This window comes from Zingiber officinale, chromosome 8A (assembly GCF_018446385.1).
Source record: "Zingiber officinale cultivar Zhangliang chromosome 8A, Zo_v1.1, whole genome shotgun sequence".
In the NCBI taxonomy this organism is placed as follows: Eukaryota; Viridiplantae; Streptophyta; class Magnoliopsida; order Zingiberales; family Zingiberaceae; genus Zingiber; species Zingiber officinale.
Genome location: NC_056000.1, coordinates 136117101 through 136136260, shown reverse-complemented (window position 1 = coordinate 136136260; position 19160 = coordinate 136117101). Strand labels below are relative to the sequence as shown.

At 34.1% G+C, this 19160-nt stretch overlaps 1 protein-coding gene across 1 annotated transcript in view; it reads right to left on the bottom strand.

The window, feature by feature from the left end:
• LOC122010373 overlaps positions 1–18252 on the bottom strand; it is a gene marked incomplete in the record, with an annotated part of 61597 nt that extends 43345 nt beyond the window's left edge. The window contains 6 exon segments of the mRNA XM_042566882.1: positions 1962–2054; positions 16562–16613; positions 17258–17340; positions 17589–17663; positions 17738–17847; positions 17924–18252. Coding sequence (XP_042422816.1) covers positions 1962–2054; positions 16562–16613; positions 17258–17340; positions 17589–17663; positions 17738–17847; positions 17924–18107 — 597 coding nt within the window.
• Positions 18253–19160: the final 908 nt, after the last annotated feature.

Here is a 19160-nt window from a genome sequence, read left to right as displayed (position 1 = left end):
CTCAATTTGAAAACAAGGCATACTCTCCCTAAGCCACAAACCTAGGAGCTTGGTTATGTTACTCCTTGATAAGATCAATGAAAAAAAAAAGGAAATCTTATCATTCATCCAGTGAAGTGGTTATTGGAACATAGCTACCATGGTGAGAGGGTCAGACTAAAGCAATTTTAAGTATAGGAGAAAAAGTGTCAATATGGTCAACGTCAAATAGAGTATATTCTTTTGCCACCATTTGAGTTTCTATCTTATCCACAAACAAAACCGCATTGGATGTTTTAACAATGAGAAGTATAGTGGATCGTATGGGAGATTACGAGCTAAATCCCAAATGCCACTACAATACAAAGTTACTTTTCATTACCATAGTTTACCCCGAACCTAGATTAGTCAGCCCATCGTGGATAATATTCATTATTTGAACTTACACCAAAGGAAATAAAAAATGAAAAAATAATATTAAAACAAGGAATCTAAACAGAGAAAAGAGACTGCAAGGTTTTGCCCTTACGAATTGCTGATGATACTCCCCTTAAAAAGAGGTCTAGATAAAAGGTAGGATTTCAGTTATTAAAAGTTCTTGCAAAGAAAGCATGCTCAGATCTTGGCTTGTGGTAGGTTTCTAGTGGTTGTCTCTGGTGGTGGCATTTCAACAACAAAAGTGTGGTGGGCCCACAACCAGTAGGTTCCAATATTTAACATGGTTTTAAATACAAAGTAGATGAGGATATTATTTTAGGTTCTTGTAACTAGGGGAGAGCATAGTTCAGTATATTGATTTGGTAAGAAAAATCTAAACCACAACGAAAATTTGAAAAAACTAAACTGAAATCAACCGAAATTTTTCCAGTTAATTTCAAAAGAAACCAAAATCATTAGTTTAGTTTGGTGTGAAACCAATAATTAGCATATATATATCAATAAAAAACAATTAAAAATGTATTCAATGAAAGGTTTCTATTGAAAAAAAATAGCATAGTAAGTTTATTTAAACAATGAACACAAGACAATAATCATATGCTGACGATACCCTCAGCCCTTATGGTTGAGGTTATCTTACAATAACTTGACGCTAACTATTGAGCTCTATGCCTCGCTTGCTTGCGAGAGCTCTCCCTTTGTCGCCCCCCCTCTTCATCCGTGAGGTCCTCTCTCTTGCCTTATCCATAGATAAGAATGAATGGGTAGACAGTTGAGGTTCTTGTGTTTAATCAGGTCTTTGTCTCCCTTTTGTTATCTTCAGCCCCTGGTGGATTTTGTGGGAGCAAGCTACCTTTCTTTGATCCACTTTATCGAGCAGCAAGGAGAATGAAAAAAGGCAAAAGATGGTGGCTGTGATAGGTTGGAGGGTCTTACGTGGCAAAGCGAACTCTTCTATCGTGTAGCATTTCCTCTGGCTCAGTAGCTGCACCCCCTGGATCCATCGTACTAGAGCGATCCGAGAAGAACGATTAGGGTCATATTCAATCCTTTCTACAATGCCAATAGACGATGTGCTTCATTTTAGGTCAATTTTTCGCAGCAATCGCTTCAATCCACCCCCTCAGTTTTAAACAATGAACACAAGAAACCAATAATCATATGAGAACACAGTAGCATAGTTATGCATGCATGTGTATTTGTATAAAACCTTAACATCTCAGTTCGGTTTGGTTTATCCATCTAGGTTCAAACTAAAATCAAAGCAAAACCAATAATTTTATCTAGCTCACAACCCAAAATCAAATTGATAAATCAAGAAACTTGAATGTCTTGGTTTGGTATATTGGTTTCAAGTATAGATGCCTCCTTTAATATTTTCTGTCATTCATCCACTATGTCAGCAATAAAGAAGTAATAAGCCATATACAACAAGAACTTGGCAGCTGAACAGCATACAAGAAAATATCTTCAGATTACTTAGGGAAAGGGCTCATGAGACAAAATTGCATGGAGGAATAGAAAAGAATGTTGGGGCAGCATACCTCCTTGTACAATCTCAAAGCATGTTGATAGAAAAGCTTCCTTGAATATCCAGCTACTTTTTTTAACCTAGTAATGGCATAAGCACTCTTCAACTGCAACATAAGCATAAAATAACAAGTTGAATCATATATTAGATAATGAAATCAATATACAAATAAGAATTAATATGTTAGAGTTATTAGGTCATTAAAAATTATTAGATTTATAATAAAGCATTGAATAAGTATGGTTCAACAATGGGTATTTGGCGAAGCGCCAATGGGAATCAAACCTCACAAAAGAAATCTCGCATAAAAATTTGAAAGTGAAAAATTTTTATTAATCAAAAGACTTTTATAGATGCAACCTTAATGGAAAGTAAAGAACAAATAAGTAAATTGAGAAATACAATTATCCCTTTTCTTTTGATAACCCAAATTGAAAGATAACAAACAAAATAGACTAATTACTAGAGAACTCTAATCAAAACTAAAAATTCAAAAATTGTCCAAACTTGATTTCTTTTTTGCATCATTCTCCACCACCAAAGAGAATTTGACTCCATCTAGACTCCATCAAGTGGAGTGACAATGTTATGGGATTTCACATATAGGTGTAAAGTGGAGTCGTCTCTGTATATCGATAAGAAGATTGTTGCTTCATTCCTTTAAGTAATTTAGGTGCAAATTATTGAAGCTCATCATCACCAATCAAAGTGTCATCGATCTCTAAAAGCATCATCTATACCTAAAAGTCTTTCCCAATGAACTAGGTACCTCTAGATGCTTGTGTGATGAGCTAACTCTGTCTCAGTGTTCTTAGTAGGCTCAATATAAAAAATGGGCCCTATCGTAGATGGGAAAGTGCAAGAGCCGACACCATAGGAACGTACTTAGGCAAACCATTAACAAAAAGGAAGTTTGAATGTTTCTCAATATAAGGGAATTATTCAATATTGAAAAATTAGACTAATGTTCAAATTAGAAAGTAAATCAACAATTTATGCATTAGTACTATTGGAAGAGTTTTTTTATGAAAGTGTTTCAGACGAATACAAACAAGCACACAATAACCACATTTTACTCCTTACTTATTGAAACTCTATTTTCTAATTTGTTAAGGCAATGTGTTATAGGAGTCATAAAGATGCTAAAGTCTTTAATGAAAGATCTATAAAAGACATGAAAGCTTCAAGCCTCCCAAAGGATATGTTAGTCTTGACGTATGGATAGCACCTATGGTTGTAAGTGCAGGTGCAATATTCCCTAGGTCAAGGTTGACCTGGTTGACTAAGTTTGAGAAGGCTCAAGCTTGAGTCTTGATGTTTAGGTTTCGATGTTTGACAATACATGGAGACTGACAATACATGGAGATTACAGGTGCAATCGTTCATTTGGGGAGATTGTTGGTACAATTCTCCCCTGGTCAAAGTTGACCAGTTAGATGTGAAGAAGAGTCAGGTAGGTCAAGGCTGACTGGATACTTGATTGGAAAGACCTAGTGAGTGAAGCTAGGCAGAAGAAAAATCCTGGTGAGTGAAGCTAGGTGAAAGACCTAGTGAGTGAAGCTAGGCAGAAGGGAAATCCTGGTGAGTGAAGCCAAGTGAAAGAACTAGTGAGTGAAGCTAGGCATAAGGAAAATCCTAATGAGTGAAGCCAGGTGAAAGACCTAGTAAGTGAAGCTAGGCAGAGGAGAAGTCTTGGTGAGTGAAGTCAGGCAGTTGGGAAATCCTAGTGAGTGAAGCCAGGTGAAAGACCTAGTGAGTGAAACTAGGCAGTATGAAAATCCTAATGAGTGAAGCTAGGTGAAGGTCCTGGTGAGTGAAGCCAGGCACGTGGAAATCCAGGAAGGTCAAGGTTGACCGGACACCTGGTATTGAGAAGTCCAAGTCGGTCGAAGGGTTGACCGGATACTTGGCACGAGGAGAAAAGTCTAGGTGGGTCAAAGGGATTGACCGGACACTTGGTGAGGAAGTCCTAGCAGGTCGAGGGTGACCAGATGCAAGGCATGATGTCCCAACAGGTCATGGTTGACCGGATGTTGGTTTGAGGGACTTCAAACTTGATTTGGCAAGTCACAAGTGAGCCGAATCGATCAACCGATCGATTGACTCATGCCCAATCAATCGGTTGATCGATTGGGTGAGATGTCGCGACAAAACTTCTCCCAATCGATCAGTGGATCGATTGGGGAGAATCGCCGTTCGCACAGAAGTCCTCCCAATCGATCACCCGATCAATTGGGAGTCTCCAATCGATCAGGTGATCGATTGGGAGGCTGGAAATCGCAGGAGAGCCTTGAATCGATCGGGCAATCGATTCAAGCTCTTTCCAGAGAGCACAGAAGCGCTCTGAATCGATCAACCGATCGATTCAAAGCCTCCCCAATCGATTGAGATCAATTCAATCGATTGGGATCCGACCGTTGCGCAGGTTATAGCCGTTGGCGAGTGATTTCCTTGACAGTTCTTCGATTCGTCTTCACACGATCACAGCGACTTCTCTGAGCTCTCACCGCCAGTTCTTGAAGGTTCTTGGAGGCAAGTGCTGATGCACATCCAAGTCAAGAGGCGATCTACAACAAGAAGAAGAAGCTAGGGTTAGGGTTTCCAGTGTAAATCTTGTAAGATTTCAATTGTATTTGTTTCCCTTTTCTTTCTTCTTGTACTGAGAGTGTTGTAAGGCTTCTCCACCTTCGGTAGTTACCGTAAAGGAGTGTTTTCATAGTGGAGAGTGCTCGTGTGTGTGGATCCTTGGATTAGTCACCTCTTCTTGAGGTGGATACCAAATAAATCCTTGTATTAGCGTTGTATTTTTGTTTCTTGTACATTCCGCTACATATCATCATCAAGAAGCAAGCTACGACGAGCTATTCACCCCCCCCCCTCTAGCTACATTTCGACCCTAACAGTAAGAAGGTGCATTTCTTCAATTAACAAATATTTTTCAATCTTGAGAGTCTTAAGGAAGAGCAGTGTTCTAAATGGTGGTCGAGGCAACCACCTATACGGGAGATGGGCATCAACCACACCGTCTTTGCCCTAAGCGATGCTTTAGACGGTCGCAATCTAGGCGAGGTTGGCGAAGCGACGGACGAGGCGAGTGAGGCAATGGGTTTGGACACGTCGCGCAAGCCCGCCGACGAGTACGGACATGTCGTGCGGGCCCAACAACAAGCCCGAATGCATCGCCCCAACCCCTGACGAGCTCAGACTCATCGCTCGAGCTTAGCAACGCGTCTGAATGTGTCATGCAGTCCCGGCAACGCGTCCGAACTCGTTGTGCTAGCTGGAACAGTGGTAAGAGGAGTTAGATTAGGATTTAATTAAATATCTTTATGTTAATAATTTTAATCAATTCCTAAGTATGATTGGGATAATTTAAATAATCTTAATTAAAACCTAATAAATTTATCTCATTAATTTAATATATATTTTTTATTTTTAATTCAACCACCTATGCTACCGAAGCGGTAGACGGTCCCGCCACCACCTACTGTCATTTACAACTCTGAGTAGGAAGCAAATGTGTTCGTGTGAGTGTCGTATGTACTATTGCAGATCAACATGTCATCAAACATCAAAGTAGACTATAAGGAATTTCGTTAGCCTCATAAAACTACTAGCGATTTGAAAGTTCAAAGGGCATGACTAGTGACTCATACAATTTGTTTTGTGTATCAAATGTAACTTTAGTTTTTCAAGGTTTAAACTCTCAAGCTATGTTAGAGTTTTGACCTTTGACGGGAAGAATACAGTTTTGTCCCATGTTAATACACCATATCATCCCATGTTGATACAGTTCTAATACTTATTTAATTATAACTATTTATTTAATTATCCTTTTATGATTAATTAGATTGCTAATTTATGTTTGTTCTTCGCTTTACATTTGTTGATTAATTTGATCACCTTAGTCTTTAGAGTTAAAAATGCTTACAACTAATTAACTTTTGCAAGTAAAATATTAGATTAAGTAATGAAAAACGTTGGGTTGCCAGCCAGCGTTAAAACTATAGCAAATGTTCCAATAAACTATTGTGCTAATGCTAGGTTGTTCTCCGGAAGGAACTCGTTACAGGGTTAACGTCTTTACAAGTACCGCTACATCTTCAAAATTCAGGTGCAGTGCTAAATATGCAAAAGTTCGCATTGCAGGGTTAACATATCGACGAGGACCGCTACATCTTCATTAGAACTTTGTATAGTATTAAATAGGCAAGAGTTCTCACACCATAGGTTGGATAAGAACAAATGATCGAAAAGCTAATAGTCTAAGATTTGGAACATGTAATATAGGAATCCTCAATCAATGAAGGTAGTAAACACAATGATTAGTATTGATTAGGAGAAGAACTAGTATTTTGTGTGTACAAGAGACAAAATGAGTAAGCGAGAAAGCAAAGATGATAGAGAAGTCGAGTTTTAAGTTATGACATAGGAAAGAGTAAAAAATAAGAAATAAAGTGGGTATGGTTATAGATAGTTCATTAAAGGATGAAGATGAAATTATAGGAGTAGTTAGAAAAGCGGATTGAATTATATCCCTTAAGAAAATAGTGGCGAACAAAACTATGAATATAATTAGCATATATGCATCGCAAGTAGGATTAGATGAAGTTACCAAATCAAGATTTAGGGACAACTTAAATGAAGTATCACAAAACATTCTGCCAAATGAAATTATTTTAATAAGAGGTGATCTAAATGGGCATGACAAAGAGAAAAACGAAGAATATGAGAAGGTACATAAGAGTTATGAGTTTAGAATGAGAAATGAAAAAGGAAAAACTATATTAGATTTTGCGATAGCATATGACCTTATATTAGCTAATACGTTTTATAAGAAAAAAAAAATAACACTTAGTCACGTTCAAAAATGGGAATAATAAATCGTAAATTAACTTTTCTTATAATTAAGAAAAAAAATAGAAAGATTTGTAAAGATGGTAAGATTATCCCTAGAGAAAGTTTAAGTACCCAGCATAGGTTAGTAGTGTTGGATATATGCCTCAAGCATAGTATTAATAGAAAAGGAAATATATAGAAGTTAAAGGATGGGAAGCAAAATATATTTAAGAAGCAGATAGAATTATAAGCATTAGGTGAAATATATGCCGACTCTAATACGACATAGGATAAGATGGTATCTAAGTTAAAAATAGTATCTAAGAGTGTACCAAAGGGACATGCACCACTATGCAAGGTACTTTTTCTTCACTTTCTCTTATACTTTTTCATTCTACCACCATTGCCAGAAAGTGAAGAAAAATTGAACAGCTTATACAGAATTATATATTTGTAGAAATGAAGAAAACTTAAAAAAATATATATAATAGTCAGAAAAAGAGGCTAAGAAAGTAGTGAGTAAAGTAAAAAATAAAACTTTTAACAATTATATCAAAAATTGGATACAAAAGATGGGGAAAGAGACATTTATAGAATAGCTAAAGTGAAAGAAAGGAAGACAAGAGATCTTATCCAAATAAAATGTATTAAAGATGAATACAATAGGGTACTAGTAAACAATAGAGAAATAAAAGAGCAATGAAAAGTATTTTCATCAACTTTTTAATAAAAATTTACGTGACTAACTTAACTTAGATAATTTAAGTAGGTCAAATGAATATAGAAATTTAAATTTTTATCGTAGAATTCAAACTTCAGAAGTAGAACAAGCTTTAAATGGGATACACAATGGAAAAGTCATTGGACCAGATGATATTCCGATAGAGGTATGGAAGTGTCTAGAGAAATAAGGTATTGAATGACTTACAAAATTATTTGACATGATATTGAAAACGAAAAAAATATCTAATCAATGGAGGGTAAGTACTCTAGTTCCCTTATATAAGAATAAGAGAGACGTACAAAATTGTGCAAACTATAGGGATATTAAATTAATGAGTCATATCATGAAACTAGACAACTAATTGAAGAATATCTAGAGTAAAAACAAGATCTACACATGGTATTCATTGACTTAGAAAAAACTTATGATAGAGAACCAAGTGAAATTATATGGAGAATTCTAAAAAAGAGAAATATTAGTGTAACATATATTGAACTAATTAAGGATATATACGAGAATGTTGTTGGACCCCGTGGTAGTTTTGATGTGATCAACCAAGTTAGTTAGGTCCTGCTGTATTTGATCCCTGTGTCTGAGTGTGCAGGAGCTTAGGAACACAGGAAGTCGAGCGGAAGACGCAGCTAGCGAGAAGGACGGCACGGGAAGGGAGCCGATGGGCTCGGTGCATCCGAAGGACGAGAGAGCTGCGGAAGAGTACTCCGGTGGGCGTGAAGAGCGTGCGCGGCGTTCGAGGGACATGAAGCCGGGACGGAAGGCTGCTCGAGGAGAAGGCCGGAAATTGGGTTCGGGTGAGCCCTATTTCGGTTGGTAAAATCACCCAAACAAGCGGACTTGGAAGGCAAGTGAAGAAGAAAAGAGTCGAAGAGAAGAAGCAGAAGGTAATTATAGTAGGAACCTTGAAGGCGCCTTAAACACATTGAAGGCGCCTTAAACACATTGAAGCGCCTTGAATGGATTGTTTAAAGCGCCTTGAGCAGGCCGTTTGCTTTGCGGATAAAGTTTTATCCATGATTGAGGGGCTAAACCTGTTGGAGGCCTTGGACTCTCGGATAAGATTTCGAGTGCATATAAAGGCCCACAGGCTAGGAATTCAATATGACTCAAGCGATCAAGCTGTGAGTGTTTCAGCAATAGTTACGAGCTTCCAGTGTAAAGGCTTCTCCGCCTTCAGAGAAGGAGAATTTTTCTACTGCGCTTTTTCTACTGCCCTGGATTAACAACCTTCTTGGTTGTAACCAGGTTAAAATCCTGATCTTCTCTGTATTTCTTTATTTAGTTTTTATTGCTTTTTTAATTTATCACTATTGCACTAATTGAGTTGAAAGTACGAGGAGGGTATAGTTTAATTTTTGTTTTCAGCAATTCACCCCCCTCTTGTCGGCCTCCGCTGCACCAACAGATGTAACAACCCAAGTAAAGACTTCAGGCGAAATAACTGAAACATCAAGGATCGGCTCTAATCCTTATCTTTTTACACTAATTATGGGCAAACTCAACACACTTTCAAGACACATTACAGTGGTGTATGTTATTTGCAGATGATATTATTTTGGTAGATAAAACACGTGAAGGAGTAAATGCTAAACTGGAATCTTGGGAGAAAACACTAGAAAAGTAAAGTTTTAGTCTAAGTAAAATAAAGACAGAATATATAGAATTTAAGTTTAGCAATATTAGATATAATGAGATAATTGTTAAGATAGGAGATGACAAATTGTCCAGAATCAAGAGGCTTAAATATTTCGGATCATTTTTGCAAAAATAATAGGAATTGAGAGAAATGTCTTACATAAAATACAAGCAGGATGGTTGAAATGGAAGAGAGGATCGGGTGTTTTATGTGATCGTAAAATACCTCTAATACTTAAAGGAAAGTTCTACAAAATCGCAGTTAAACCTACTATGTTAAATGAAGTTGAATATTGGGCTATAACTCGACATGAGCAGAAGATGAGGGTTGCAGAGTTGAGGATGTTAAGGTATATGTGTGGACATACAAGGATGGACAGAATAAGAAATGAGAGCATTAGAAAGAAGGTCGGAGTTATATCTATTGAGAGAAAAAACTCCGAGAGACATGTTTAAGATAGTATACGCATGTACTTACACGACCAATAAATGTTCCAGTTAGGCGATGTGAAACTATGACAAACACGCATATCAAACGAAGAAGAACAAAAAAGTCTAGGTTAGCAACAATAAAACAATACAAAATTTATTTAAGTATAGACGATGATATAGTAGGAGATAAAACTCGATGGCATAAAAGGATCCATATAGCCAACCCCACCTAGTGGGATAAAACTTGGTTGTTTTAGTAAATACCTAATTTCCTTAAACCCCCATTTCACTATCACCTTAAACCCCCATAGAGATTCATAAAATAACTAACAAGTTATCTCTATAAGACACAACTTATAGATGTAATTTGTGAAAACTAACCATCTCTTTATGAAAAAAAAAATGTATTTCAATTATATATGTAATTATCATTGGTTTTCTTTTCCTAAATAAAGTGTCATTTTTATAATTTTACCTAAATCACTAGAATACAATCATGAATTCAACTAGTAGAGGAAACTTTAACAAAGTCATGTTAATATCATCCTAAGATTCATAGGTAATTGGGAGTGAAGGCCCATATTCTGCTATTCATCTTGGTAATCTTACTAACAATTTTCCAACATCTCTCCTCAAAAAAGGCAAAAAAAGAAACTTACAACCACTAAGGTTATCTCAATAGTCTTACTATTACTAAAATTGTTGACAAGATCATTTGCCTATAAATTTGATACCAAATAAAATTATATTTAAAATCAATTTATTCCAAATTATTTAACTTTATTTGCATTAGAAAAATTTTAATTTAATTCAAATAAAGTTAACTATCTTAACCTTAAAAAAATACAATAAATTATATATATATATATATATATATATATATAAAGATTTGATAAGTTGTAGACCACACTTTTGCACCTGTAGACCTAAGTGAGTCGGGCGTCCGGAAGTGTTCCGGGCGCCTGAGTGAGTCGGAGTCAGATGCCCAGATCACTTCCAGGTGCCCCGATGTTCGCACGGGGCATTTCGCAGCATAAAGTACCTATATATATATATATATATAATCAAGTTTAGGTTGATCAAAAGACACTATCAATTTATCATTTATTTGTCACATACTATATGGGTTTCTTATGTTGATTACTTGGATATATTATGCAATATATATAACAAAATGTGGAATTACGGAATACTTTGATTAGCAATTTGAATTTAGTATAACATGTATCTGGAGTAAAAACTCTTGATTCCAAAAGTTTGTGTTCCAAAAAATGAGAAAATAAAAAATGCTAATGAATAAGTGTAGCTCCACCAAGTAACGACGATGACGACATCCAAGACTTATCTCATTAGGTGTTAGATGACAAAACAAGAAAATAAATTAAAATGGTACGGGCGGTCCAAAGTTTAGACTAATTCAACATTGATTGGCTAGGGGCGTCAAGTAACCCTTAGGGCCTTGACCTTGTTCTTCCAAACATAGAACTAGCAGTTTTGGAGTTGATATAGCAAAATATGAAAATGATAGAATGGATATGTACATGAGTAGAAAATGAGGATGCTAAGGTGGATGTGTCGAGATATGAGGATGGACAGATGAGAAAGGAGAACATTAGAAAGAAAGTCAAAGTTATATGAGATAAAACTCCGAGAGACACATTTAAAAGATAACACGAACTTAGATGATTAATAAATGTCATAATTAAGCGATGTAAGACTATGACAAACATGCACATTAAATGAAGAAGACAAAAAAAAACTTAGCAACAATAAAGTAAGATAAAATTTATTTAAATATAGATGATGATTTAGTAGGGGATAGAGCTCGTAGAATGATTCATATGGTCAACCTCACCTAGTGGAATAAGGTTTGGTTATTGTTGTAGTATGAGATGGATATGTAAATTTATATTAAAAAATACTAATATCCTAAGGTAATTAGATGTGGCTCCAAGGGATGACAAAAATGAGAAAATATATTGAGATGGTATGTTTTGTTAAAAGGCAATAAATGTATTGGATAGCTAGAAATTGGATGTATTAAAATGAAAGGTGTAAAATATAGAGGAAGATTAAAGAATATATTTTAGTCAAATGCAATATTCAATGAGTCAATTGATTTAAATATTACTAAAACCCATAGAGCTTAATAGAAGAGTACAATCTAGGTAACCAATCTCAAATACTTATGGAAAACCGATCTTGACGATGATGATAAGCATGTTCAAAGGTAAACCAATCAAAGTTGTCAAAAGCGCTCGCTTAAGCGAAGCACAGTGAGCCGTACGGAAGTGCAAGAGTTCCAAGAAGCGTGCGCTTCGCGCAAAAGCGAACCGCGAAGCAAAGACCTCTTTTGTTCATTTTTTATTGTTTTTTTTATAAGTTTAAAGCTTTGAACCTCTTTAATTTTCGTCTGCTTCAAACGAAGCACCACTACCTCTTCGTCTGCCTCTCGTCATTGTGCTTCATCTCTTGTCTAATTTCTTTTTATCAGAATTTTTCCAACGTCTTTGGCATCCCGCGAGTATCCAGCGATGCTTTTGGCAGCTCCGGATGTGTCACGCTGTCGCAGAACACTTCCGGCACGGTCTGAGTTGTTCGACGATGCTTCCAGCACCACGAGAAGCGTCGCGCCTCCAGCGGCGCCGGAAGCGTACGCGATGCCTCTGATGTCGTCGAGGCGTCGCAATCCAGGTATACATTTTTTTTAATTTAATTAAATCAAACAACTCCTAACTTAAATGGAGTATTTCAAATAAGTTTTTATAACACCTAATTAAATTATTCCAATAAAATATATAAAAATATATTTAAAATAATAATAAATTGTATTAATTAATATAAATCAGATTTAAAATTTATAAAAAATATATTTAAAATAAAAAAATCAAATAAATTTTATTAATTAATATAAATCAGATTTAAAATTTATAAAAAGTATTTTTAAATATAAAAAAATATGATTAATTTATATAAATCAGATTTAAATATATAAAAAATATATTTAAATTTAAAAAATTATTAATTCAAATAAATCAGTAAATCAGATTTAAAATTTAAATACATAAAAATATATTTAAAATAAAAAATCTAATAAATTTTATTAATTAGATTTAAATATATAAAAAATATTTTTTAAATTAAAAAATCTAATAAATTTTATTAATTTATATAAATCAGTAAATCAAATTTAAATATATTTAAAATAAAAAAATTCTAATAAATTTTATTAATTCATATGAATTAGTAAATCAGATTTAAATATATAAAAAATTATTTAAAATAAAAAATTCTAATAAATTTTATTAATTCATATAAATTAGATTTATATTCTATAATTAATTTTTTTCCTATTTTATATTTTTTTATTGATTGATTATTATTGATTTCAACAATCTTGATTCTTAACCATGTCAAATACAACAATTTCATCAACTCGAAAGGATATTGCTTGGAATTAAGTAACATGTTCGGATCCTAAATATCCAAATATCGTTAGTTATATTTTTTTGGTAAAATAACAAATGACAAGATTTATCGACACAAGCTACATTTAATTGGGGGCAATAGAAATGCGAAAACTTGTCTAAAATGTCCCGAGCATGTTAAAGAAGAAATTAAAGAGTTCATGCAAAAACAAAAGGAGTAATTTAAATAATCAAATGGAAGAAATTCCTCATTCTGACGATATTGATTATTCGGAAGATTGGAAGAACAAGAAGATGATCATCAAACTAAAGTGAAAGGGAAACAACCAATATTCAATCCAATCATCCATCCTCCAGTCCAAGGTAAAAAGTGTAAACAAACTAGGCATATTAATTCTTATTTTCTGAAAGATGTCAACGAAATTGTCAAACAAAGAGGTGCAAAAAAACAAAGAATAATTTGATGAAAATAAAAAGAAGTTAAGAAATATTGCAGTTGAGAAATTTGCAAGATGGATGTAAGATGCTGGAATTCCTATCAAAAAAAAAAAGGGCAGCCTGGTGCACGAAGCTCCCGCTATGCGGGGTCCCGGGGAAGGATCCATTGTACACAGCCTTACCCTACTTTTTTGCAAGAGACTGTTTCTAGGATTCGAACCCGTGACCTTTGGTTACAAAGCAACAACTTTAGAGTTGCGCCAAGGCTCCCCTTCCTGAAATTCCTTTCAATGCTATTAAATATGATTCTTTTGAGATTTGTATTGAAGCTATTGGACAATTTGGATCGAGGGTGAAACCTCCATCATATCATGAAATGAGGGTTAAGTATTTGAAAAAGGAGTTGGCAAGTACGAACTCGCTTCCCAAATCCCATGAAGAAGATCATACTAAGTTTGGGTGCACAATCATGGCAGATGGATGGACGGATAAAAAGGATAGGACTCTTATAAATTTTTTGGTGAATGGAAGTGTATTTGTTGAATCAGTTGATACTTCAGGCTATTCACAATAAGATGTTTGAGTTACTTTCTAAATTTGTGTATCGCATTGGAGAAAAAAACGTGGTTCATATTATAACAGATAATGCAAGCTGCAAGTCAGTGCAGGTAATATTGGATTTTTTTTTTTTTGACTAATTTTTTGTTTTAGGTTGCCTTTTGGGAAACCGATTTTCACACTTGTATTGGACTGTGCAGCTCATTGTTTTGATTTGTTGCTCGAGGATATATTCAAAATTCCTCATCTCAAAAAATCGATTTTTGAGCATAATAAGAAAGTTTAGGACAGATAGATATGGTAAGAACCGCAAAGACACGTTTCGCAATCGATTTTTTTGACTTTAAAGCAGTTTCATGTACAACAATCGTATCTAAGAAAGATGTTTACATCTGAAAAATGGGCAAATAGTCGATTTTCTAAAGAGGCAGTTGGAAAACGTGTAACAAAAGTGATATTAATGCCTTCTTTTTGGAAAAATATGATTTTTGCATTAAAAGTTGGTGGCCCATTGGTGAAAGTATTGCAGCTAGTAGATGGTGAAAAAAAGTCTCCTATGGGTTATATTTATGAGTCAATGAACATGTCAAAAAAGCTATTGTTGCATCATTTAACAATAATGAAGAGAAATATCATAACGTTTTTGAATTCATTGACAAAAGATGGAACGTTCAACTCCATCGACCTTGGCAAGCAGCCGGATATTTTTTAAATCCAGAGAGTTTTTACTCAAACCCTAACATAGAAAATGATATAGAAGTGATGGAGGGTTTGTACAAGTGCATATCCAGATTGGTAAGAGGTGAGAATTTACAAGATAAGATCACAAATCAATTAGAAAAATACAAGAAAGCAGTACTTTTTGTTTGCCAATGGCTATCCAACAAAGAACTTCAAAATCACCAAGTAAATTTGTAAATAATATATTGTGCAATATCAATATTGGATGGTAATAAAGTTAATCTTATAATTCAAATGTTTTTGTATTTCAAGTTGACATTTGCAATGAGGATTTTAAACTTCACATGCTCTTCTTCATGCTGTGAACATAATTGGAGTGTTTTTGAACATGTAAGTTGGAGTTTTTTAATACATATTAAAATTTATATTATGGACTTAACCTTTTACTTTTTAATTTTTTTTAGATGCATTCTAAGAAAAGAAATAGATTGTCTCAACAACGATTGAATAATTTAGTATATATCAAGTACAACAGAGCTTTGAGGCGAAGATATGACATGCAAGATAAGATTGATCCTATTACTTTGTCAGAGATAGATGATAGTAATAAATGGTTGTTGGGAAAATTAGATGACAGTGATAAAGACAATGATAATGATTTTGTCTATGAAGGTGAAGATTTGTGTTGGAGTGATGTAGCACGAGCATCTGGGGTTGGTGAAAGTGCATATGGCTTTCGGTCTTGAAATGTTTCTTCTTCGAAAGGAGCATCATCATCTACTTCCGCAAAAAGAAAGTAATTTTCAGTTCAAACTAGTCTTGTAGATGAAGAAGAGATTAACCTTGATGATGAAACTGAAGAAGATACCGATGAATACAAATCAAGCGATGGAGCTGATGACGTAGATTTGGACAATCAAGATGAAGAAAATTATCACATTTTCAAAGACTTTTGATTTATTTTTAGTTTTTTAAATAATCTATAGCTTCATCAAAGAATATTTTGTTTATGGTTATTTGAATTTTTAAAAACTTTTAATAGATATAATAGTCCATGTGTTTATTATGTTTTTTTCCGTAAAGCCCGCACTTCGCCTTACGCTTTGCACTTTAAGCCCCAAGACCCATGAATGCTTTCTTGCCCCTTGCGCTTTTGGCAACTATGAAACCAATGGATATTATAGTTATACAAGTTGAATATACTAAAGTGAAAACCATAGGGGTAGAGGCAGACTCATGAAGTTTTAGTTAATATAATAAAAAATGATAATTTAATTAATTAAAACATACCAGAAATTCAACTTATCCAAGTAGGTGACCCCAAATAGTTTGGTGTGGTCTTGCACGTATAGCCATATATATGCCCTTGTGTGGCAATTCAACAAAATATGGTTGGAAACATCCTTTATAGCTATGTTGGATGTTTGATCAAAATTTATAGCTCATATAGATGGCTTGAGAAATGGTATATTTTGTAACAAATGTTTAAGTAAATTAGTGATATATAATATGATCATAGCAAAACTCAAAAAACTGATTATCACATTGGAATAACTAATAGTCTAATAACAAAATTGATATATGTTTAATAATTAATAATTGTCCATACCAGAAGAATGATTAAGGCAATTATCGCTACCCATGTATGCTACTGTTATGACTAACAAGGTATTGAAACAAAAACAAACATGAAGTTTTTGAAAGGCTGTGAAGGGATGCATGTAATAAGAATTCAAAATTAGAACTCTTATAAGCAATAAATTGTTGGAAGATTAAATGATAAACTTTCCAAGTTAATAAGATCAAAATAAAGGAACCAGCATTGTAGAAGGATTAATCTTAAGTCAGCATGCAAAAATATACCTCCATAATTAGATCCTCCTTAGTTCTTCTCCAGCCAGATGGCGTGAACCACCTGGTAAAAAACATGTCAAATAAACCATAGCAACTCTATCATCGCATTTGCTTGTATGGCACATATACTACACTATGTCAAAGCATAATTATGCAAAACAAGACCTAGAACCTACAAAGAACAGAAAAACTTGGTACAAAATCATATAAACAACAAAAGTTGATGTTGCCAAGTTACATGAATTTGTAGAAACTTCAAAACCTCTGAGTTCAAAAAGTATTAAATATAAACATAGATAAATTATTTGATTTAATGAATGGAAATACTGATCACCTAACTTCAATTAGAGAACTGAGAAAGAACTATCTAATAACAAAATCATATAAACAACAAAAGTTGATGTTGCCAAGTTATATGAATTTGTAGAAACTTCAAAACCTCTGAGTTCAAAAAGTATTAAATATAAACATAGATAAATTATTTGATTTAATGAATGGAAATACTGATCACCTAACTTCAATTAGAGAAAGAACTATCTAATATTTCATCACGTGTGGACATATATTGTCAATTTTTAAGTTTAAAATATCAAACTAGCTTAATCCTCTGATAAGGATGGATGATACAGAAAGTACAACTATCATATGAATTCAAAATGTCAACATATTTAGATGAAGAGAGAAATATAAACTTGATTGATCTACCTTCTCCAAAAGGGAATTGGATCTCGTGGCGCATATGGTTCATAAACAAATCCAGGACTCAGCAGAGTCAACTTCAAAGAAACCTACATGAGTTACTCGATCAAATGCAGAACTCATGTTGAATGAAATACTTAATATTCAACGGACAAAATTCAGTCTAGATGGTACAGAAGGCTAGCAGTACAAAAACAATATATTAGAAATTAAAATTATCAAATTTTAAAGAAACATAGAAGTTATTAGAGTAGAATCCGACAAGCTTTCAAGAATGCATATCAATCCGCAGACCAACAAAATGGTTGAACAAGAGAAAAGTTAATTCTTTGATCACCTGTCTTGCTCCACCGGGGGCTTTCACAATGGACATGTATCTAACACCGCTAATGCTGGATGATATCTCTGTAGACTGACAACAAAAATATAATAATAAAAAAATAGATGGTAAGAAACTAACTTTACGGCAACTTCAGAAACCAATACCTTATAAGAACACGGCTGAGTCAAGCAGCCTGCATTTTTGACTGCATGCGGAGGATCGACGCTACTAGCATTATAAGAACAACTTTGGAAGCTTCTTCGGAGAACAAACACTGAGAGTAAAAGTCACTTCATTTTGGCAGAGAGAATCGACAAGATTGAAAACATAATTTAGAAGTCTGAGAAAACCTTCTGCTCCTGAACTGAGGTAACTCAAAGGGGCAGGGGAAGTGATTAAGTTGCGAGATAATTGAGAGCGCAACGCATCAGCTTTACGGGTATAACCGGAAGAGAGAGAATATTCTGAGGGAAACTGAAATCCTTGACGTCGCCCATGGAGACGCCAGGCCGCACAGAACCGCGCCAAGGCCATCTGCCGACACGGTTGCCACTGTCGATTCCGCAGCCGCCGCTGACGGTGGCGGTAGATCAGAAAGGTCGATTAAGGGTTTCGGGACAACACAGAGATAGTGGTCTGCAGTTAAAAGCGGGCTGCGGCTCGGCACTGACCGTTGCGGGCCATGAATCCGGTCGAATGGCATTTCTTTGCAAAATGAACTGACTGAGGGCTTTGAGGGTAGGATGAACCCGATCCGGTGATCAGATCCGAGTCTATTTTAAAAAATAATAAAAAATCAACTAAGGTTTTGAAATGGAGTAAACTAAAGAAAAATTTTTAATCACAATTTAAATTTTACATGTAATTCTCACTCATAAAAAAATTCATTTCTACTCCCTGTATGTAAAATTTTATTTGTTTCAACTCTTCATGTAAATATTGTGACTTAATTGTCCTCAACTTTTTTAGGTATAAAATATCCAAAAATGAATATAATTTCTCTTAAATTCAGTACTTTATATTAGAGTCGAGTATATTTTCTATTAAATTTAGTATATTTTTTTTCTTGTTTTAATATAATTCCTCCTAAATTCAGCATCATGTAAAAAGAAAATCTAGTATATTTTCTATCCAATTAAGTATCATTTAAAGAAAATATAGTATATTTTCTATCCAATTGAGTATCATTTAAAGAAAATCTAGTATATTCGAGTATATTTTCTATTAAAATTGTCTTCCATATTTTTTAGGTATAAATAGTCTAAAATGAGTATAATTTTTATTAAATTCAGCATTTTAAACTATAATTGAGTATATTTTCTATTAAATTGAGTACGACTTTTTTCTTATTTAATATAATTCCTCCTAAATTCAGTACCATTTGAAAAAATCTAGTATATTTTTCATCCAATTGAGTATCATTTAAAGAAAATCTAGTATATTTTTCATCCAATTGAATATCATTTAAAGAAAATCTAGTATATTTTCTATCCAATTGAGGTGGAAAAATAATCGTACTCAACTTGATAGAAAATATACTAGATTCTAGTTTAATGTACTGAATTTAAGAGGATTTATATTCATTTT